Genomic DNA, 16,795 nt, shown 5'->3' on the forward strand with positions numbered 1-16,795 from the left:
ACACACACGTTTTTACATAAAAACTATTAATAAGTTCCGTTGAAACTTAGTTATCATATACTACCCCTAAACTTCTAGTATAGTTCATTCATACTTTATGTCTCCCAGTTTTAGTAAAATCTTTTTAAATATTAAACGCTTCTAATGACTCATGAAGATCAGCTATACTGCAGCTTTAGTCAAATTTCAGTTTACAACTAAACAAATATTTTTGAAATTCTTTTTTATTCGTTTTAACGGAATTAGAGGAATCTCAAAGCGGCTTCAAAGAAGGAAGAAGTACACAAGTTTTCATGTGTATTTACATTGAGACAGATAACAGAAAAAAAATTAAAAACAAAAAGTATATATCGGTTTTATAGGCATTCAAAAAGCATTTGATAGTGTTCGAAGAATCTAAATATGGAATAGTTTACAACAATGAGGAGCCGGAGTCAAATTAAGAAAGTATATATGAAACAACAAGGAACCAAGTGAGGAAAAATAATTACCAATGCAAGAATTTAACGACTAAACAATATTCAAGACAGGGGGGAGTACTGAGTCCGGCGCTAATCATAATAATAATAGATGATGTATTGAAAGAATTGAAAACAAAAGTGAAACAGATACAAGAAACATAGAAATAGTTGGAATCTCTGAATGTTTTTCCGCCATGTCCTTATACATGATAGTGAAAGCAGGGTACTTGCAAACTAACCGAAAAGCAAAATTTAAGCAACTGAAATGAAGTACTTAGGCAGAATTAAAGGTGTCACCAGAAAAGATCAAATAAGAAACGAAACGATAAGGAAAGACTTAAATGTAGAACATATGATTAAAATAAATGAAAAACAAAATCTTAGATGATTTGGACACCTTTGTAGAAAAGAGTACAATAGACCGACACAAAGGATTTGGCAAGCTAGAGAAATGTTAAGGAGTACAAGAGGACGCCTAAAGAAATCTTGTGAAAACCAATTGCTGCAATTTTAGGAGAAAAAAATGATATTTGGATATAGACTGAAAGTAGTCGAAATGAAATTTTAAATGATAAAGACTTAAAATCAAAATAGATTATCAATAAAATCATATCAAAGACGTCTAAGAAGTGAAAAATCAAAGAGTATATCGCAGTAATTTCAATAAATAAATACAATTTATGATAACTTTCTTCAGAATGTCTCTTTATGGCAAACGGTTTCCTTGGCATGTACAACGATCTAAAAATCTAAATATCTCCTAAACCATAAATTTTATCATGTTTAATAGACCTCTCGGTTTTGATGATATTCTAACATGACATTCGCTTGTTAATTTTTTGTTCAAACATTTTGAATATTGTTTTGAAACGTGTTGTGGCTCAGAAGTCACTTCTATTTCAATTCTAACATTCGAGTTTTTGAAGAAATTGATTTGTTATCGACCTCGCACTCCATTCGAAGAATTCAAGTTCTGTTGCTATCTATACTATAAAGTGTATTAATTATATTCGCTAGTAAGTTTTTCTTATATCTTTTTAACAGTTTTTATATAGTGCTCATAAAATTTCAGTTATCTTCATTAATTTCCTTTTGTTTTAAGCAAATTTTGTAAGATAATTTCAATGTAAATTTATTTTCTATTTATTTCAGAAACAAAACAAATAGTACAACAGATTCCTGTTTGGTTATATTTTAAAAAAATATAAATTCAGTTTTTTTATATGTTAGAGCATAAGCTCCTTTTATTCGAATCTGTTCTACCTACTAGTTCCTTCTTTAGTAATTTCCATCTGTGTTCCCGTTTCCTGCCTCATTTTATTTTGTTTCCGCATTTCTGTAGCTACCAGTTTGGAGTTTAACTACACAAAGGATTCAATCGGTACACCACCACCTCATTATCTTTTTTATTGTTTTTTTATTAATTTGAAGAATCGTGTCTGAGAAGAGTTTGTTTAGTTTTTAATAATTCAATTCAGTTTTTCCACCTTTTATTTTAAATCACTTTTAACGTCATTCGTTAAAAAGTTGGTGGCGTCCAATTTAATATTAATTGCTCATCCCATCTAAGTACTAGTTATTTATACATATACTTCAACTGAGGCCGAATGCCACTTCCTGAAGGAGAATTTCCAGCTGGGGAAGTCAGGTTACAATATGCATTGTCCATCACAACAAACTGTGTTTTCCGGTATATTTGAATATAGACAGTAATGAACGCCTTTAATGTCCACTTCTCACTTTTTCTTTCATAGTTCTTCTTCAGATGTTATGCTTATGTACTTTTCGGCCATAAATCGTTTCTACATATTTTTTCTTTAGTCTTTCTCTTCTCTTCCTTCCCCTTTATCAATAGCCTTTTTACAAGTCTTCTGCATCTTTTTTATATGCCTTATATACGTTACTTTTCCTGTATATGGCTGTGGTATGGGATTAACGACGATCCCAAATTGATTTTTGAGAAAAAATTTTTATGATTATTTGATCAGATGCATGGAAAATTTTCAAATATTAATTTGGTTGTAAGTACAATGATATCAATACCAACTTTATACTATCAAAAACTAATATTCATAGATTACTTACCATCTCCAGCAATTACTTGATTACAAACGAAACAGAGATTCCCAAATAATTGATGATAATGTGTTTCACAATACGCTAATCCTTTTTTCTCATAATGGCGATGACCAAAGAATGGTTTTTCACATTTGGCACAAGCAAAATGCTACAAAATTTACATATATGTATAAGAACCTGTTCAGTGTATTCTTAAGCAAATGAAAAATGGATTTTGTATTTTTTATAATACCAAAAAGGGCATAGGACAGCGCTTGCAACTAAATATGTGCTCAGTATTGACGAGTAACAAAAATAATTGGAAGGATGACTTGGTATGCTGATACCTTCAAAACCACAATAGTTTTATATGGCCCAAGAACCAAATACTCTGGAAAAATAAATAGGAACCCATCTTAGCTCCTGTCAGGCGTGAATTCTACCCATTGGGAGGTATGTGGAATTCGATATGGATAAGAATTAACAAAAAAGAGATATAGCAATCCCACCCGAAAGTCGTGCAGCCATGAAATAGTTATCTCATAAATAACGATGTCGGATTTGGTAAAAACAACAAAATGAATTAAACAAAGATTACCATGTTCTCCTAATCTGGGTATAATGCTGGTCGTCAAATATCGAAAATGTTATTACAGCTGTTCTCACTTTGTAAAATCATAATCGGCTTATAAACGTAGATAAGGAACCCATAATTAAAAATTGTACAGAGTTGTACTTAATATAAGAAGCGAAGATAATTTCAGTAATATTAAATACAAAAATGAATTAGTTGCTTTCAAGTTTTATTTCTATCTTAAAAATTAGAGTAAAAGTTACATAGCACTTTTCGATTAAAGTTACTTATAGAACTAAAAAATCTTTGGCATAATAGAAACAATACGGTGTATTATTATTTGATGAAATTTCTCTGTCTACAGGCCTTCATTATGAAAAGCATAAAAGTTCTCTTTCAGGAAATTAAAATAGAAGAAAAGGTGTGTACGGGGCGAACTGTACTCCAGGAGCAGTTTTAGGAAGACGAAGAGATGTTATCTGATGGAATGATTTTAAATTTTTTTTTAAATGATCCCTATCTTCTATCATTTTATTGCTTGCTAAAAGCAGATTGGAAATTAGCTTTGGATATAGAAATAAAAAAAAATGAACCCAAGGAAAAAAATCAATTGTATATAATTCTGTTGTTTACGGAGGCCACTTTATTGAACCAAATAAAACCAAGTATTTTCCAATTAATTTTGAAACTAACGTTTATTGTGAGTAGGGCAAGTGTCTCGCTGGAACGAAATTTTTTCAAAGTTAACATGAGTTTATAAAGCTGTAGGAATAAATTGCTTTGAAATTATAGACAAATGGGATACTCACAGAGTTGAGTAGGAATCTACTGGAAGTTAAGTGTATTATAATTTATCGTGATACTATAATTTACCTTGGTAAATCGCAAATATGTTAGTTGAAGATTTTATATTGAAATTCCTACGTTCCACAAAATATTTTCCAATACTGTGTTCTGCTTTTTAACTTTGGTATAGTTTTCTTGCTATTAATAAGGGACTAATAAAATAAGTAATTAAAATTTTAACTAAGGGAGCTATAGTAGTTTTCTTTAGATTTTCCCCTCTATTTATTTCAAATTTTTAGTTTTAATTCCAATGAAAAACGCATGAAACTAAAAACCTTTTGAAGACAAATTCTTTACAAATATGTTGGCAACATTACAATGTAGGTTTACTAATTTTTATAACAGAACAATATATAGGGTGGAGGAAAAAATGCGTAGATTGAGTATTAGTGTACTATCAGTAGAGAGGACCTCCGACCGACGTCATCGGATGGAGCAGACAGTTTTAGTTTCATGGCGCCATAGAAATTTGTGTTATTCTTAAAAAAATTTCAAGAAGGCTCACCTCAACGTGCCAATGTTTTCCTAGCGCAGTAACTACACGCTCCTCAATAGGTCGTCTACATGCACCACAAATAGGAATACCCATTTTATCATGACATCTCAAACAATAAAGTTCGTTCATTTCGTTTTTAGCAAAACCTGAACGATTTCTAACCTAAAATTTATCAGTCGAATATTTTCATAAAATATGTAATATAAAAACAAACCTCTCTAGCACTACTATCGAGTTCCACACCGCATGCGGCACAATTAAAGTGGTAAGCATGATAAACTTCTCCTCTGAATTTCAAGGGCTGATCATCAATCATTGCACTGAAAGAAATAGAATGAAATAATGAAATTTTAAATATATTTCCGAATAAAAAATAAATTGGAGCTAGTACTGTAGTGAATATAACAAACTCTAGTAATTGATAACTGTATGATGTGAAACTTTTTTTTGTAAATAAATATATATGGTTATAATTTTCATTGCATAGTTGCTCCACCATAAATTAATCATGATAATAAAGTAAAGAAATGGAGTTTCGAAAGAGATTTAATATTTATTGAAAAAGTGTATGGGAATCGATTTAATAAAAGAGCTACAAAACTTACGGAATTGTATACTAAAGTGGGATATGAAAGTTTAGCTGTTTGATCAACTTTACTACCTTAGCATACTTCTAAAGTGGATTGAAGAATTAACAAAAAAGTAGGAGGAGCTTATTAAGCAAAATATAAGATGACTGGGATATGTAAGCAGAATTTCAGTAGAGAGACATGTCTTACATATAGATCAGAAACCTGGGCACCTAGTAGAACTGATGAAAACCTGTTATTCACTTTTAATAAATCCATTTTGCAATGACTATCAGTTACAGTGAATTATGTCATTGTTGATGTAACTTTCAAATCCACCAAGAAATACCAGCAAGGAATTGAATTGCTTCTACACCTACCATATTCGATATGGCATCCATCAACCACTGGTTGGTTTTAGAACTAAATTGAAATCGTCCAAGGTAAAAAAAATCGCACCTACAGGCTATGGAAAAATGCTTGATAATAAATTGAATCAGAGTGATTGGAAACATTAGCAATATTAATGTAATAAACGAGCTTTCAACCAGAAATAGGAATCGATGTCGATGTTCTAATGATTTGGCCTCCAGCAATCACTGGCTGTTTTTAGAACTGAATTGAAATCGACCAAGAAAAAAAATTATATGAAATAAGAAAGCCCTTTCTAACACACAAGCTTATTTTGAGGAAAAAACTATCTTTATTTAAAAGCATAGATCAAGAACATATTGATCGACGTTTCACTTCTTAATTATTTTTCAGAAAGGGTAGAGTTTTTAAAATAACATTCAAAAGTAAATCCATAAAACACCTGCAGACTATGGAAAAATGCTTGATAATAAATTGATTTCGAGTTATTGGAACCAACTAGAAACATGAAACATTGGTAATATTAATATAACATAGGAGCTTGTAACTAGAAATGGGAATCGATGTCAGTGACGAAATTAGTTTTATAGAATCAAGGCTCACAACAGGCTGTCGAAATTATGATGATGAAGCAGGAAAACACAATGCAACAGCCCTATATGCATAAGGAAAAAATATCTGACACTAAAACCATGCTCGTTAATAGAAAACGATAATAAAATTCAATGAATGCAATTTTGAGTTGCTTCTACACCTACTATATTCTAACGATATGGCATCCAGCAACCACTGGTTGTTTTTAAAGATGAATTGAAATCAACTAAGGGAAAAAATCAATAAAATGAGGAAGCCCTTGCGAAAACACAAGCTTATTTTAGGGAAAAACTATATTTCTTTAAAAGCACAGATCAAGAACATTAAAGAACCTGCAGACTATGGAAAAATGCATAAAAATAATTGAATCCGAGTGACTAGAATCAACTATAAATATGAAATATTAGTAATATTAATATTTACTTACTGGCACTTATGACAAATGTATTTGCCCAATCCTATAGCCTTAACTTTTGTGTTACAATCATGGCACAAAGCCCTACCTCCATTTTTAATGAAACCGGTATCGGCTAGTTCTTTGGAACACATTTCACATCTGAAACAAGTTGGATGCCAACTTGAATTCATTGCCTTAATCACCTGAAAATTATATATAAATGAAAATGAACGAAATTGAAATACAACAACAGTAATATCAATATTTGTTAATTAACAAATTGGAATACGAGCAACATAAATAATAGGTAAAGGCAAAATATTGAACCATTGATTTCAGCAGATATTGGTGAGAGTACCCTTTCAACAGTGAACTTACCCTTCCGATGATAAATTCTCCACATTTGTTACAACAAGGAGCAAACAGTACTTGAAAATCATGTTCGCAGTATTTTCTTCCGTCAAATTCGTAGAAAACCCCATCCCTAAATTCTCGGAAACACTGGGCACATCTGAAACATATTAATGATTACATTGATTTCTAATATAATAATTTCCTTATAAGATGATAATTACACAAAACAATGCTGATGCCATAATTGTCCAGTAGAGTTAACAATTTTCTCTTCCGGCTCAAATCCGTCTCCACATTTAGAGCATACCATATTCTCCCTTGACATATTAGTGAGTCTGTAAAAATAAAAACCATATTTTCTTACTGACTATACTTAGTTTATAGTAGATTATTGGTTAGACTCCATTAAAGAGTAGTTGAAAAATATAAGGACATATGCAATAAAATTTTGATTTTTATAAATGTACAGGTGCCTTCAATTCTCCTACTTTATGAAAAGCAAAATTTATACACGTAGGGAAACTATAGATGCCAACAGTTTTTTAATAAATACAATTGGGGTGACTTTGCCCCTCGGAGTATAGTGGATCAATCTTCCCAGATGTACTGTTGGCACCATTGAGTTTTTAGCGGTCTAGGAATTTATTATCATTCCAAACAGCTATATCTAAGTATATAAAAAGGATTGACTATAAGTTGTTGTTTTGTTTGAATCGTTTAATTAAAGTTAAAAAACCTTGTGGGCAAAGTAACCTTGCACTTCACCAGAAAAGCGGGGTTTCTTTGCTCGTCTAGTTCTCTTGTTTAATCTTCATTAAATTACCATTTTTGAATATTGTAATGTTAATTTTACCTATGAAAATGATTAAAGTCTTATTATAACCATTCTACGTTTTTCTATTTACATTACAAATTGAACAAAATGTTTGAATTTAATCATTTCTTCATTTATTCTAATCTCCATTTCGAAAATTCTTTACCAAGATCTTAAATCTAAGACTATAAACTAATTGTTTCCTCTGGCCAATGTATGGAACCAGATAGCATCACATACAATGTTGGAGATTCCCCTTGGGAATTTCAGATGAGTATTCAAAGCGTAGACATTGTTCTCAAAGCAGATACTCAACAAGAAAGAAGAGGAGTTTTCCTTTTTTTTTCAAGATTTTTCTAAATATTTCTGAAGTGTCTTTTATTTTTTTTATGTGTGTATTAAAGTGTTTATTTGGCCATCCTTTATTTTCATTAGGTATTTTTAAAGTGTGATCTAAATGAGTTTCTTAAAGAATTAAGTTTGGTGTAATTTAAGAAGAATGAAGATTTTTCTATACAAATATTTTTCTAAATAAAGTAAATTTAATTTTGTATTCTTTTCAATCCTGGTCCTTCGAACATGCCACACGGGGAATACGAACCTATAAACATAGAAAGATTGGGGGGCGCACAGTTACCCCTATCATGGCGATGATTTTGCCACTCACATTTCAATTTTTGGTGACAGGCTATAATTATGTAATATAAAAAATGATAATTCCGTAGTTTCAGATCATAGTCGCACAATGGGGTGATTTTTTTCTGGAAAATCCATCTATAAATATCCGAAATTTGATTGTAAACTTTAAAAATGGTAACGTATACATAAATCTTTTTATAATGGCATATTAATTTTTGTTCAGTTTCAAATGTCTATATAATTATTTACACATTATAGAATAAACGAATACAATTATTCCAGAAATTTGTCAAAGTATCTCGACAAGGGGCACCAGGATAAAAAAATAATGCAAATTATAAACAGGAGGATTGATTACCGGACTCCGCCCCTCAACCACATGATAAACGTTGGCAAATATATTGTATATATTTGTATTTTTGAGAAATGTCAGTCGGAGACAAAAAAACGCACAATCCGAGCTACCTCATCAGTAAATTGTCGTATAGAGATATTCTAGATGCCATTCTTCATGGATTTAAGTCTTCTTCATAGTTATGTATTAAGATAATACTTGAGGGGTCGTCTTCACATTAAAATTTACACTATCACAAAATTTTCTAATACGAACATCCAATTGTTATCCTATAGATCGATTTTTCAGACAATTTTAGCGCTAGAGACCAAATTTGAAGTTATTCGGTCAGTATGTTTAGGAACTAAGCACCTCAGCTTGTACGAGGATGTATTGATATCTAGTTAGATAGAGAGAGTTATGCAATAAATTAAAAGAAAAAAATGTCCACCGAAATAGTGGAAATCGAAAAATTGGAGTATCGAGCCATCATCAAGTACCTGTATTTAAAAGGGTTAAGAGGTAAGCAGATTTACGAAGATATGCTTAATACCCTTGGTGTTCAATGTCCTACGTATGCAACCGTGAAAAATTGGACTGCAAGTTTCAAAAGAGGTAAATTTTCCATTGAAGATGATGACTGATCGGGAAGGCCAGTTTCTGTATCAGTTCCCGAAAATATCAATGCAGTTCATGACTTGATTTTATAACCGAATTGTTACTATGGATGAGATTTGGGTACATTTCCACGATCCAGAAACAAAGCAGCAATCGATGGAATGACGACACTCTGGTTCTCCAAGACCTATAATAAGTTTCGTGTCCAAAAATCTGCTGGAAATTCTTGCTTCAGTTTTTTTGGATTGCCATGGAGTAATCATGATTGATTTTTTGGATAAGGATAGAATAATAACTGGAGAATACTATTCGACATTGCTGAGCACTTTACAGGAAAAAATTAAAGAGAAAAGACGCGGAAAGCTATCCAAAGGTGTTTTGTTTTTGCAGGACAACACCCCTGCACACAAATCTTATGTTGCCATTCAAAAAATTCGTGATTTAGGGTTTGAATTACTAGAGCACCCCCTTATTCACCAGATTTGGCTCCGTCCGACTATCAACTCTTTCCTCAACTGAAAAAAAGTTTAAAAGGTCGTAAATTTTCTTCCAACGAGGAGGTAATAAAAGCTGTGGAGGTCTGGTTTGCAGAGCAAGAAAAAACATTTTTTTTTAAAGGTTCGCTGTAATAAATGTATCCAATAAGAGAAGAATATGTTGAGTAATAAAATATTTTGACATTGAAATTTTGTTTGGTTCTATAGTATAGTATTTTATATGCCTCTATTTGAAATCATACTAAATAACATCCATAATTTCTATATTTTGCATACAATTTGAAAAGAATTTTAAATTTGCAATTTTCAAATTAAATCCTATTACAAGCTCAAGAGTTTGGATGAGAATACTTCTTAAACCTACTGACCGACTTTAAATTTGGTTTCTAGGGCTAAACTTCGATCTACAGGATAAAAATTACGTGTTAGTATTGGAAAATTCTGAGATAGTATAAATTTTTATATGAAGTCGACCCCTTAAGCAGTTTTTTAATGCATAACTATAAAGAAGATTTATATCCATGAAGTATAGCACCTGGTGCATGTCTCTATGACAATTTGCTGATGAGATAGATCGGATTATGCATTTTCCCCGCCGACTGTACATTATCAACATAATAAGCTCATCAGGACGTTATTTTCATACTTTGCCTAAATAGCATTTGTCATTCTATAGAATGCCTAGATATTATACAGGGTGTTTCTATATTCGACTGACAACGCTCTACCACAGAGAGATCTCAATAAATAATTTATTTTGTTATGGGAATACGAGCCCTTGGGCTTCATATAGCCCCATATAAAAAATCGATAGGATTTAAGTCAGGTGATCTTGGAAGCCAAGCTCGACCAATCCATTTTTCTCTTAAAAGTCTGTTTAAATAATTTTTTGCCGTTGCAGCTAAATGAAAAGATATATTCTCCAAAATTTCTTTCAGGAAGCGCGTATAAATTGATCTATTTGATTTATTTGCTAAAATGCAAGGTCCGATTAAGCAATCTCCAACCATACCCACCCACACATCAACCGAATATTTATGCTGAAATCCCCTTTCAAACTGAAAAAAGTGCGGATTTTCTTCATCCCAAACGTGACTATTTCTAGAGTTGAAAATTCCTTCCCTAGTAAATCTAGCCTCGTAGATATACAACACATATTTTGGAAAATTTTGATTTTCACGACAATTTTGTAAATACCAGTTTGAAAATGTCATACACACCTGAAAATTTCTAGGTTCTAATGCTTGAACACTAGCCAATTTGTATGGATGTAACACTTGTTCTTTTAAAACTTTCCATAGAGTAGAATGGTCCACTTACAAAGCGCGACCTACAGTTCGAGTACTTAAAGATGGACTTTCAAAAATTTTAATTGATATTTCCTCTTCAACACGATGGAACTGTATAGACGTAGGTATTGCAGTGGTCCAAGTACTGTGCCACTCCGACACTAAATTTTTCCTTTCAGTTTCACCTATTAAGGTACAGTAAAGTCTATTTGTAGAGTAAGTCCTCATTAACTCAAGACAAGTTCTCTGGAGTCTCATATTGTTTAGCTTTTCCAACATTAGCTCTATGTCTACTGAGTCAAAAGCTTTCTGCAAATCTATATACACTGCAGCCACATACTTATTTTTATTAATTTCATTGCTAATGTATTCAAGTAAGTCTACGGTTGTACTGAGTGTTCAAAATTTTGATTTAAAATCAAAATCAAAATGAATCATTTATTGAGATATCTCTGTGGCAGAGCGTTGTCGGTCGACTATAGAAGCACCCTGTATACAATGCCTAGGGAAAGTGTGTAATACTTCTCATATTTCATACTTTGCCTAAAAACGTCTGGCATTATATAGAATGCCAGAGTTTCATACTTTGCCATATATATTCGAAAAAAGTTTGCAGTAGGAATCGATCTGAAAATAAATACTAATTTTCCAGATTCCTCCAACCCAGCTGTTGCTGTTATACATATACCAGTACAACCTCAATATTCAGCTAAAACTCCAAATGCTTTAAACTGTGTTGCGTATATTGGTGATGGGGATTATCACGATAAAGTTTTTTGCTGCTCCAGAACATACGGGTAAGTCGTTAAATACATTCGATTCAAATTATTGCGTAAAAAATAGTTTTTTTTTCCTTCAATTTAAAACATATAATATACGGAGGAAGTCTACTAATAGTAAAACCGGTAAATACTTTAAAGGATTTAGTTATTGTAACATGGTGATAAATAATTTATTTATGATTTCTAAATGAGTCACGGCCACTGCAAAGTGATCAGCTCTCGTATATAACATAAATGACAGCAAAATGTTCCTCCCTGTAATAGAACACTAACAATCGGACATGTTTGGATGAAATGTTATTTCTTTCCGGAATATGTTGAAGATGAAAGGTAATAAATCATTAATTGCCATAGGGTATCGAATAAAATTATTTTATGACTCACGCGTAACCTTGTTTATTGCTGATTATTATGACTTTCATCTCATCTGTTTACAATTACGTTTCCTTTTTTATTTATTTTTTTTTTAGATTTAAGGCCGCGTGAGTTAGGTTCGTGATGATAAAAATGAAGAAAATGTAAGTAGTAGAGACAATGGAAAACGAGACAATAATTGTCATTGAGGTGTCATTGGGTTAATGTTAAAGAGATAATTAATGTCGATAGAGGAAAAGGACTCGCCACAGACTGGGGGTCTAGACTTAAACTACTAATAATATGACATGCAGTGTTCTCAACTCTCAAAAATTTATCTCCCTAAAGCCCCTATCAAAAACTCCAAAAATATCCACAATTACTGGGGATTCTCTCTAAAAAAATTTATTATTCATAAAAGAAATATTGAAATATATCTAAATATATAACATTAAAAATATAATTAATTGAATAATAAATTTCAAACAATCAATAAATAATTTCATTCGACAATATCATTTTCCTTAATTCTTCATTCATAAATTATCGAAAACTTCAAGTAACAAATCGTTTTCTTCATATTCTGAGTTTTTGAAATAATACATATTGGCATTAAATAATTCTATCATTTTTGCGGATGGTTGAGCATCATCCACCATTCCATTGCAGAGTGAATAGCACCATAATCATATTTTGTAACATTTCAATGGATATTATGTTACGCAATTCATTCTTTACAATGGTGTATATCAATATTTAAAGTTATAACAATCTCCTACAAACATCCCATCTCACATCTTTTCCCCCTAAAGTTGGGGGAGAAACTCCTAAGTTGGGAACCTTGATGTCGATAGGGGAATAGGACTCGCCACAGATCACATATATTTAGATGGATCATGAAAGTGTTATTTGTTCTAACAAAATTGACGTCGATTGAGAGTTTGAACATGAAGCTTGAATTACTATTGGGTTGGCGACAAAGTAATTGCGATTTCGTAATATAAAATAAAACACTTTTTATTTTAAAAAGTAATAGATTTTAATCAATTATATATTTTACATTTTGCTCGATGATCTTTTGTCATCTTTCCTTCAGCTTCACGATTTCGCGCTCATAAAATTTCTGGTCCTTATCAGCAAAAAACTGAACCAGGTACGATTGAAGGTCATCGTAATTTGTGAAAGTTTGACCATTCAAAGAATTCTGTAAACATCAAAATAAATGGTAATCAGAAGGTGCCAGATCAGGGCGGTATGGGGGATGTGGCATCACTTCCCAGCCAAGCTCCAATAGTTTCCTACGAGTTGCCAAAGATGTGTGAGGTTTTGCATAATCATGGTAGAACACCAAACCTTTTCGATTTGATAATTCTGGCCTTTTTTCTTTGATTGCTTCATCCAGTTTCATTAATTGTTGACATTAAACATCAGAATTGATCATTTGGAAGCAGCTCAAAAAACACAACACCTTTGTGACAGCATTAGGTTTTTTTGTTGTTTTTCAGCTTTCGATGTAATTTGTGCTGGTTCATCGTGTTTGCTCCATTATCGTTTTCGAACAATGTTGCTGTAAAGGACCCATCTTTAATCACCAGTGATGATTCGTTTCAAAAAGAGTAGGTTTCATTTCGTTTAAGATGCATATCGCAAATGTTGATTCTTTGTGTTAAATGCATTTCTTTCAATTCGTGAGGTTCCCAAATATCAAGTTTCTTAACTAGCCCAAGACATTTTAAGTGTTTTTCAATTGTGTGCGGTATATGTAGCCTCTTCGCAATCTCTCAAACAGTTATGTGACGATCCTCTTCAATTACTTTGATTTGATCATCATCAACTTCAGTAGGCCGACCAGAACGTTGCTCATCTTTGATGGAAAAATCTCCAGTACGGAATTTTTGTTACCAATTCTGACACGTGCGTTCTGTTAAGCAATCAGCACCATAAACTTCACAGATTTCTTTGTGAGCCGCAACAGCTTTCTCTCCTTTTGTTCGTTTCTGCATTCCATTTAAAATTAACCCCCAACTAATAGCTTTAATAGAAATTACAAATACGTTAATGTGACCAATATCACGTGCCAAACGGTAAAGTATAGCACTAACATAAGTAATTCAAAAAATAAAGCAACGCTCTCTATCAGTAAAAAGCGAAAGTACTTAGTTGCAAACCTTATAATATGAAATCCTTCAGAAAATACAGGCAAATTTAAATTTTATCATGGCGCGTAATTTGAATTATTTGAAAGTAGTTCATACTGCTATCTCAGAACTGTATTTTCAAATTTATATTTTTGTTTATAATATTTTTAAAAATGGTATATTTTGAAGATATAATATCACAAAAGATACAATTTTGAGAACTATTATTTGAAAATTTATTAGTTGTAAATAGCCATAAATCAGAGAAGCCAAGTCTGCCGAATAGTATAAATATAACATCTAATAAAAATTTACGTTTAACACCAAATTCGACGTGAAGTTCGATTAAAGTTTTTGGAAGGTACAGACAGAATTCCTTCAGATAACTTAAGTATCTATATCCAACACCACAACTACCCCATTGGTAATTTCTCTGAAATTACTGCTTTTGATGAAGTTGGTGTGACATCTATTTTTGTTTATTTTTTATTTAACGCATCCTTAGTTCATTTCATATGTTGTTAGTGAACTGCTTGTACAGATTGGATATGTGAAACGAAATCTTCGAGGATTCCAACTTTAGTTGAGCAAAAAAAATCTCTTCAGATTCTGCACTTTATTTAAAAATGAATATCACTTCTGTAACCTCTCCTTGCACGAATTTTGACCTCAACTCGCTTTGTAGTCCCTAAACACTCTCCCCTGGCCTTTGTTGATCCAGAGTGCGCTCGGAATACAGTTTTTTACGTAAATAGTGGGATGGTACTAAAAACAGCAGAAGCTAAATGAAATTGGCAAAAATGGTGGAATACTCTCTTCATTTGCAGCTTTAAAAATAAAACTTGTTGAAGGTTAAAAAAAAGGAAATGAATGGGACTATCAACTCAGTGGTTTTGATAATAGTTTCATTCGGAGCGAGAAGGGTTAGTCGTACAAAGTGAAATAAAAATCATCTGGTGAATAAATTGCTTAACGGTTTCGCGGCTATCGTCCAATAACAGTACGGTTTTTGGACAGTCAAAATCAGAGCGCATGACGTAATTGCAAAAATGTGTCAAATGGAAACGTGTTCATGGATAATGTAAGAAGCACATGGACTGTAGTTCCACTCAAGACCGTCATAAGGTATTTATGACATAGTCATTAGGAAAAATGCCCAAAGTGATCCACAACGAAACAAAGAAGGTAACATGATGAGGTCTTCCGTTGTTATTACCAAACAGAGCTACAGAATGAAAACATTGAAATAAATTGGTTCATACTAGAACAGCAACTTCGGTTAATTTCCGGTCTGATTTCAGTAAAAACCCCAGCAATGATTTGGTGGATAGATCAGTCTCCTGAGTTACATGTAGAAAAATCGAGATTATTATTAAAAAATTAAAACGCAAAAAGATTATATAGCATAAAAATTTGTCAGCGTTTATTTTCATATAAATAGGATCTTTAATAATGAATTTTAGTTAATTAAATCATTGAGATTAATTAAGTACTTTCAATATTTTTTTTAAATTATAACTTGTATTTTTTTGTTTTAATAAAGTTTTTAAATATAAAGTTAAACTTATAACTCCTGTACTGGAGGGATTAAGTTATCTATTCACCATATGTTACATTACAGGTCGTGTCATAAGTGAGTGATTTTTAAAAGACTCAATAATAAAACACTACGCCGGTTGAAGAAAACGAGCCTGCGCTGTAGGCGACTACGAAGCTCTCGCTTTACACATTCCGCCATTTTTGACATTCAGGCGTCAGTCGGCGTTGTGCTGCAGCCCCGTAAAAATGTCCGCTATTATTGATGCTCCCGCCAAGTGTGATTCGTTTTCTACATGCTGAAGGCGATAGTGCTGCAGAAATCCATTGGAGAATGAGTCGTGTGTATGGGCAAATCTTCATGAGTGACGGTGTTGTGCGTGAATGGTGTCGAAAGTTTAAAGATGGTCGTAATGTTGTGCATGATGAAAGAGGTCAATGATGCAAATCTGTCGTTTTAGATGTCCTTGTTCGATGAGTTGACAGAATGGTTAAAGAACACCGCAGATTCACTATTACTGCTTTGTATACGGAATTTCCAGAAGTTTCAAGGACTGTTTTGTACTCTATTGTTAGGTTAGGCTACATTGGCGGCAACTTCCTTTGAAGAGGGTATTGAAAAGTCTATCCATAGATATGACAAATGTCTCAATATCTTCGGTGATTATTTCGAAAAGTAACCGAAAGTGTACCAATCTTTTGGAAATCAAATTATTCTTTTATATGAATTTTTTATTTATAGCCTATCGGAGGGTGAAAAAAAAAACGTACGTCGTAATACTTCTACTGAACTCAAATTATTTATTGAATTATCTGTCACTGACAATGAGAAGTGTAGTTTTATTGACTCTTACATGATTCGAACAGCTTTTTATTTATTCAGAGGCGAAAATGTCATGAAGTAGGAGAAAGAAGTAACAGCGTCTTCTAGAAGAAAGGACAATTTATATATAAACAATGACGTCTCTGCATTTAGGGGTTATAAGTAAAGTAATCAAATCTTAATCTTTGTAAAATGGAAATTCATATTCTACACACTCTCTATACTATAATTTTCTGTCGCTTAGATCCTT

The 16,795-nt window shown here is 32.2% G+C and overlaps 1 protein-coding gene across 6 annotated transcripts in view; it reads right to left on the minus strand.

Moving 5' to 3' along the window:
- LOC130901987 (LIM and senescent cell antigen-like-containing domain protein 1) overlaps positions 1-16,795 on the minus strand; it is a 30,796-nt gene that overhangs the window by 6,392 nt on the left and 7,609 nt on the right. For all 6 annotated transcript variants that reach the window (XM_057813746.1, XM_057813742.1, XM_057813743.1 and 3 more), the window contains 6 exons: positions 6,943-7,056; positions 6,746-6,878; positions 6,398-6,570; positions 4,650-4,755; positions 4,445-4,597; positions 2,547-2,688 (listed from right to left, as the gene is read on the minus strand). In XM_057813746.1, coding sequence (XP_057669729.1) covers positions 2,547-2,688; positions 4,445-4,597; positions 4,650-4,755; positions 6,398-6,570; positions 6,746-6,878; positions 6,943-7,046 — 811 coding nt within the window. In that variant the 5' untranslated portion in view covers positions 7,047-7,056. The remainder of the gene's footprint in view (positions 1-2,546; positions 2,689-4,444; positions 4,598-4,649; positions 4,756-6,397; positions 6,571-6,745; positions 6,879-6,942; positions 7,057-16,795) is intronic.

This window comes from Diorhabda carinulata, chromosome X, assembly GCF_026250575.1.
Source record: "Diorhabda carinulata isolate Delta chromosome X, icDioCari1.1, whole genome shotgun sequence".
Lineage (NCBI taxonomy): Eukaryota > Metazoa > Arthropoda > Insecta > Coleoptera > Chrysomelidae > Diorhabda > Diorhabda carinulata.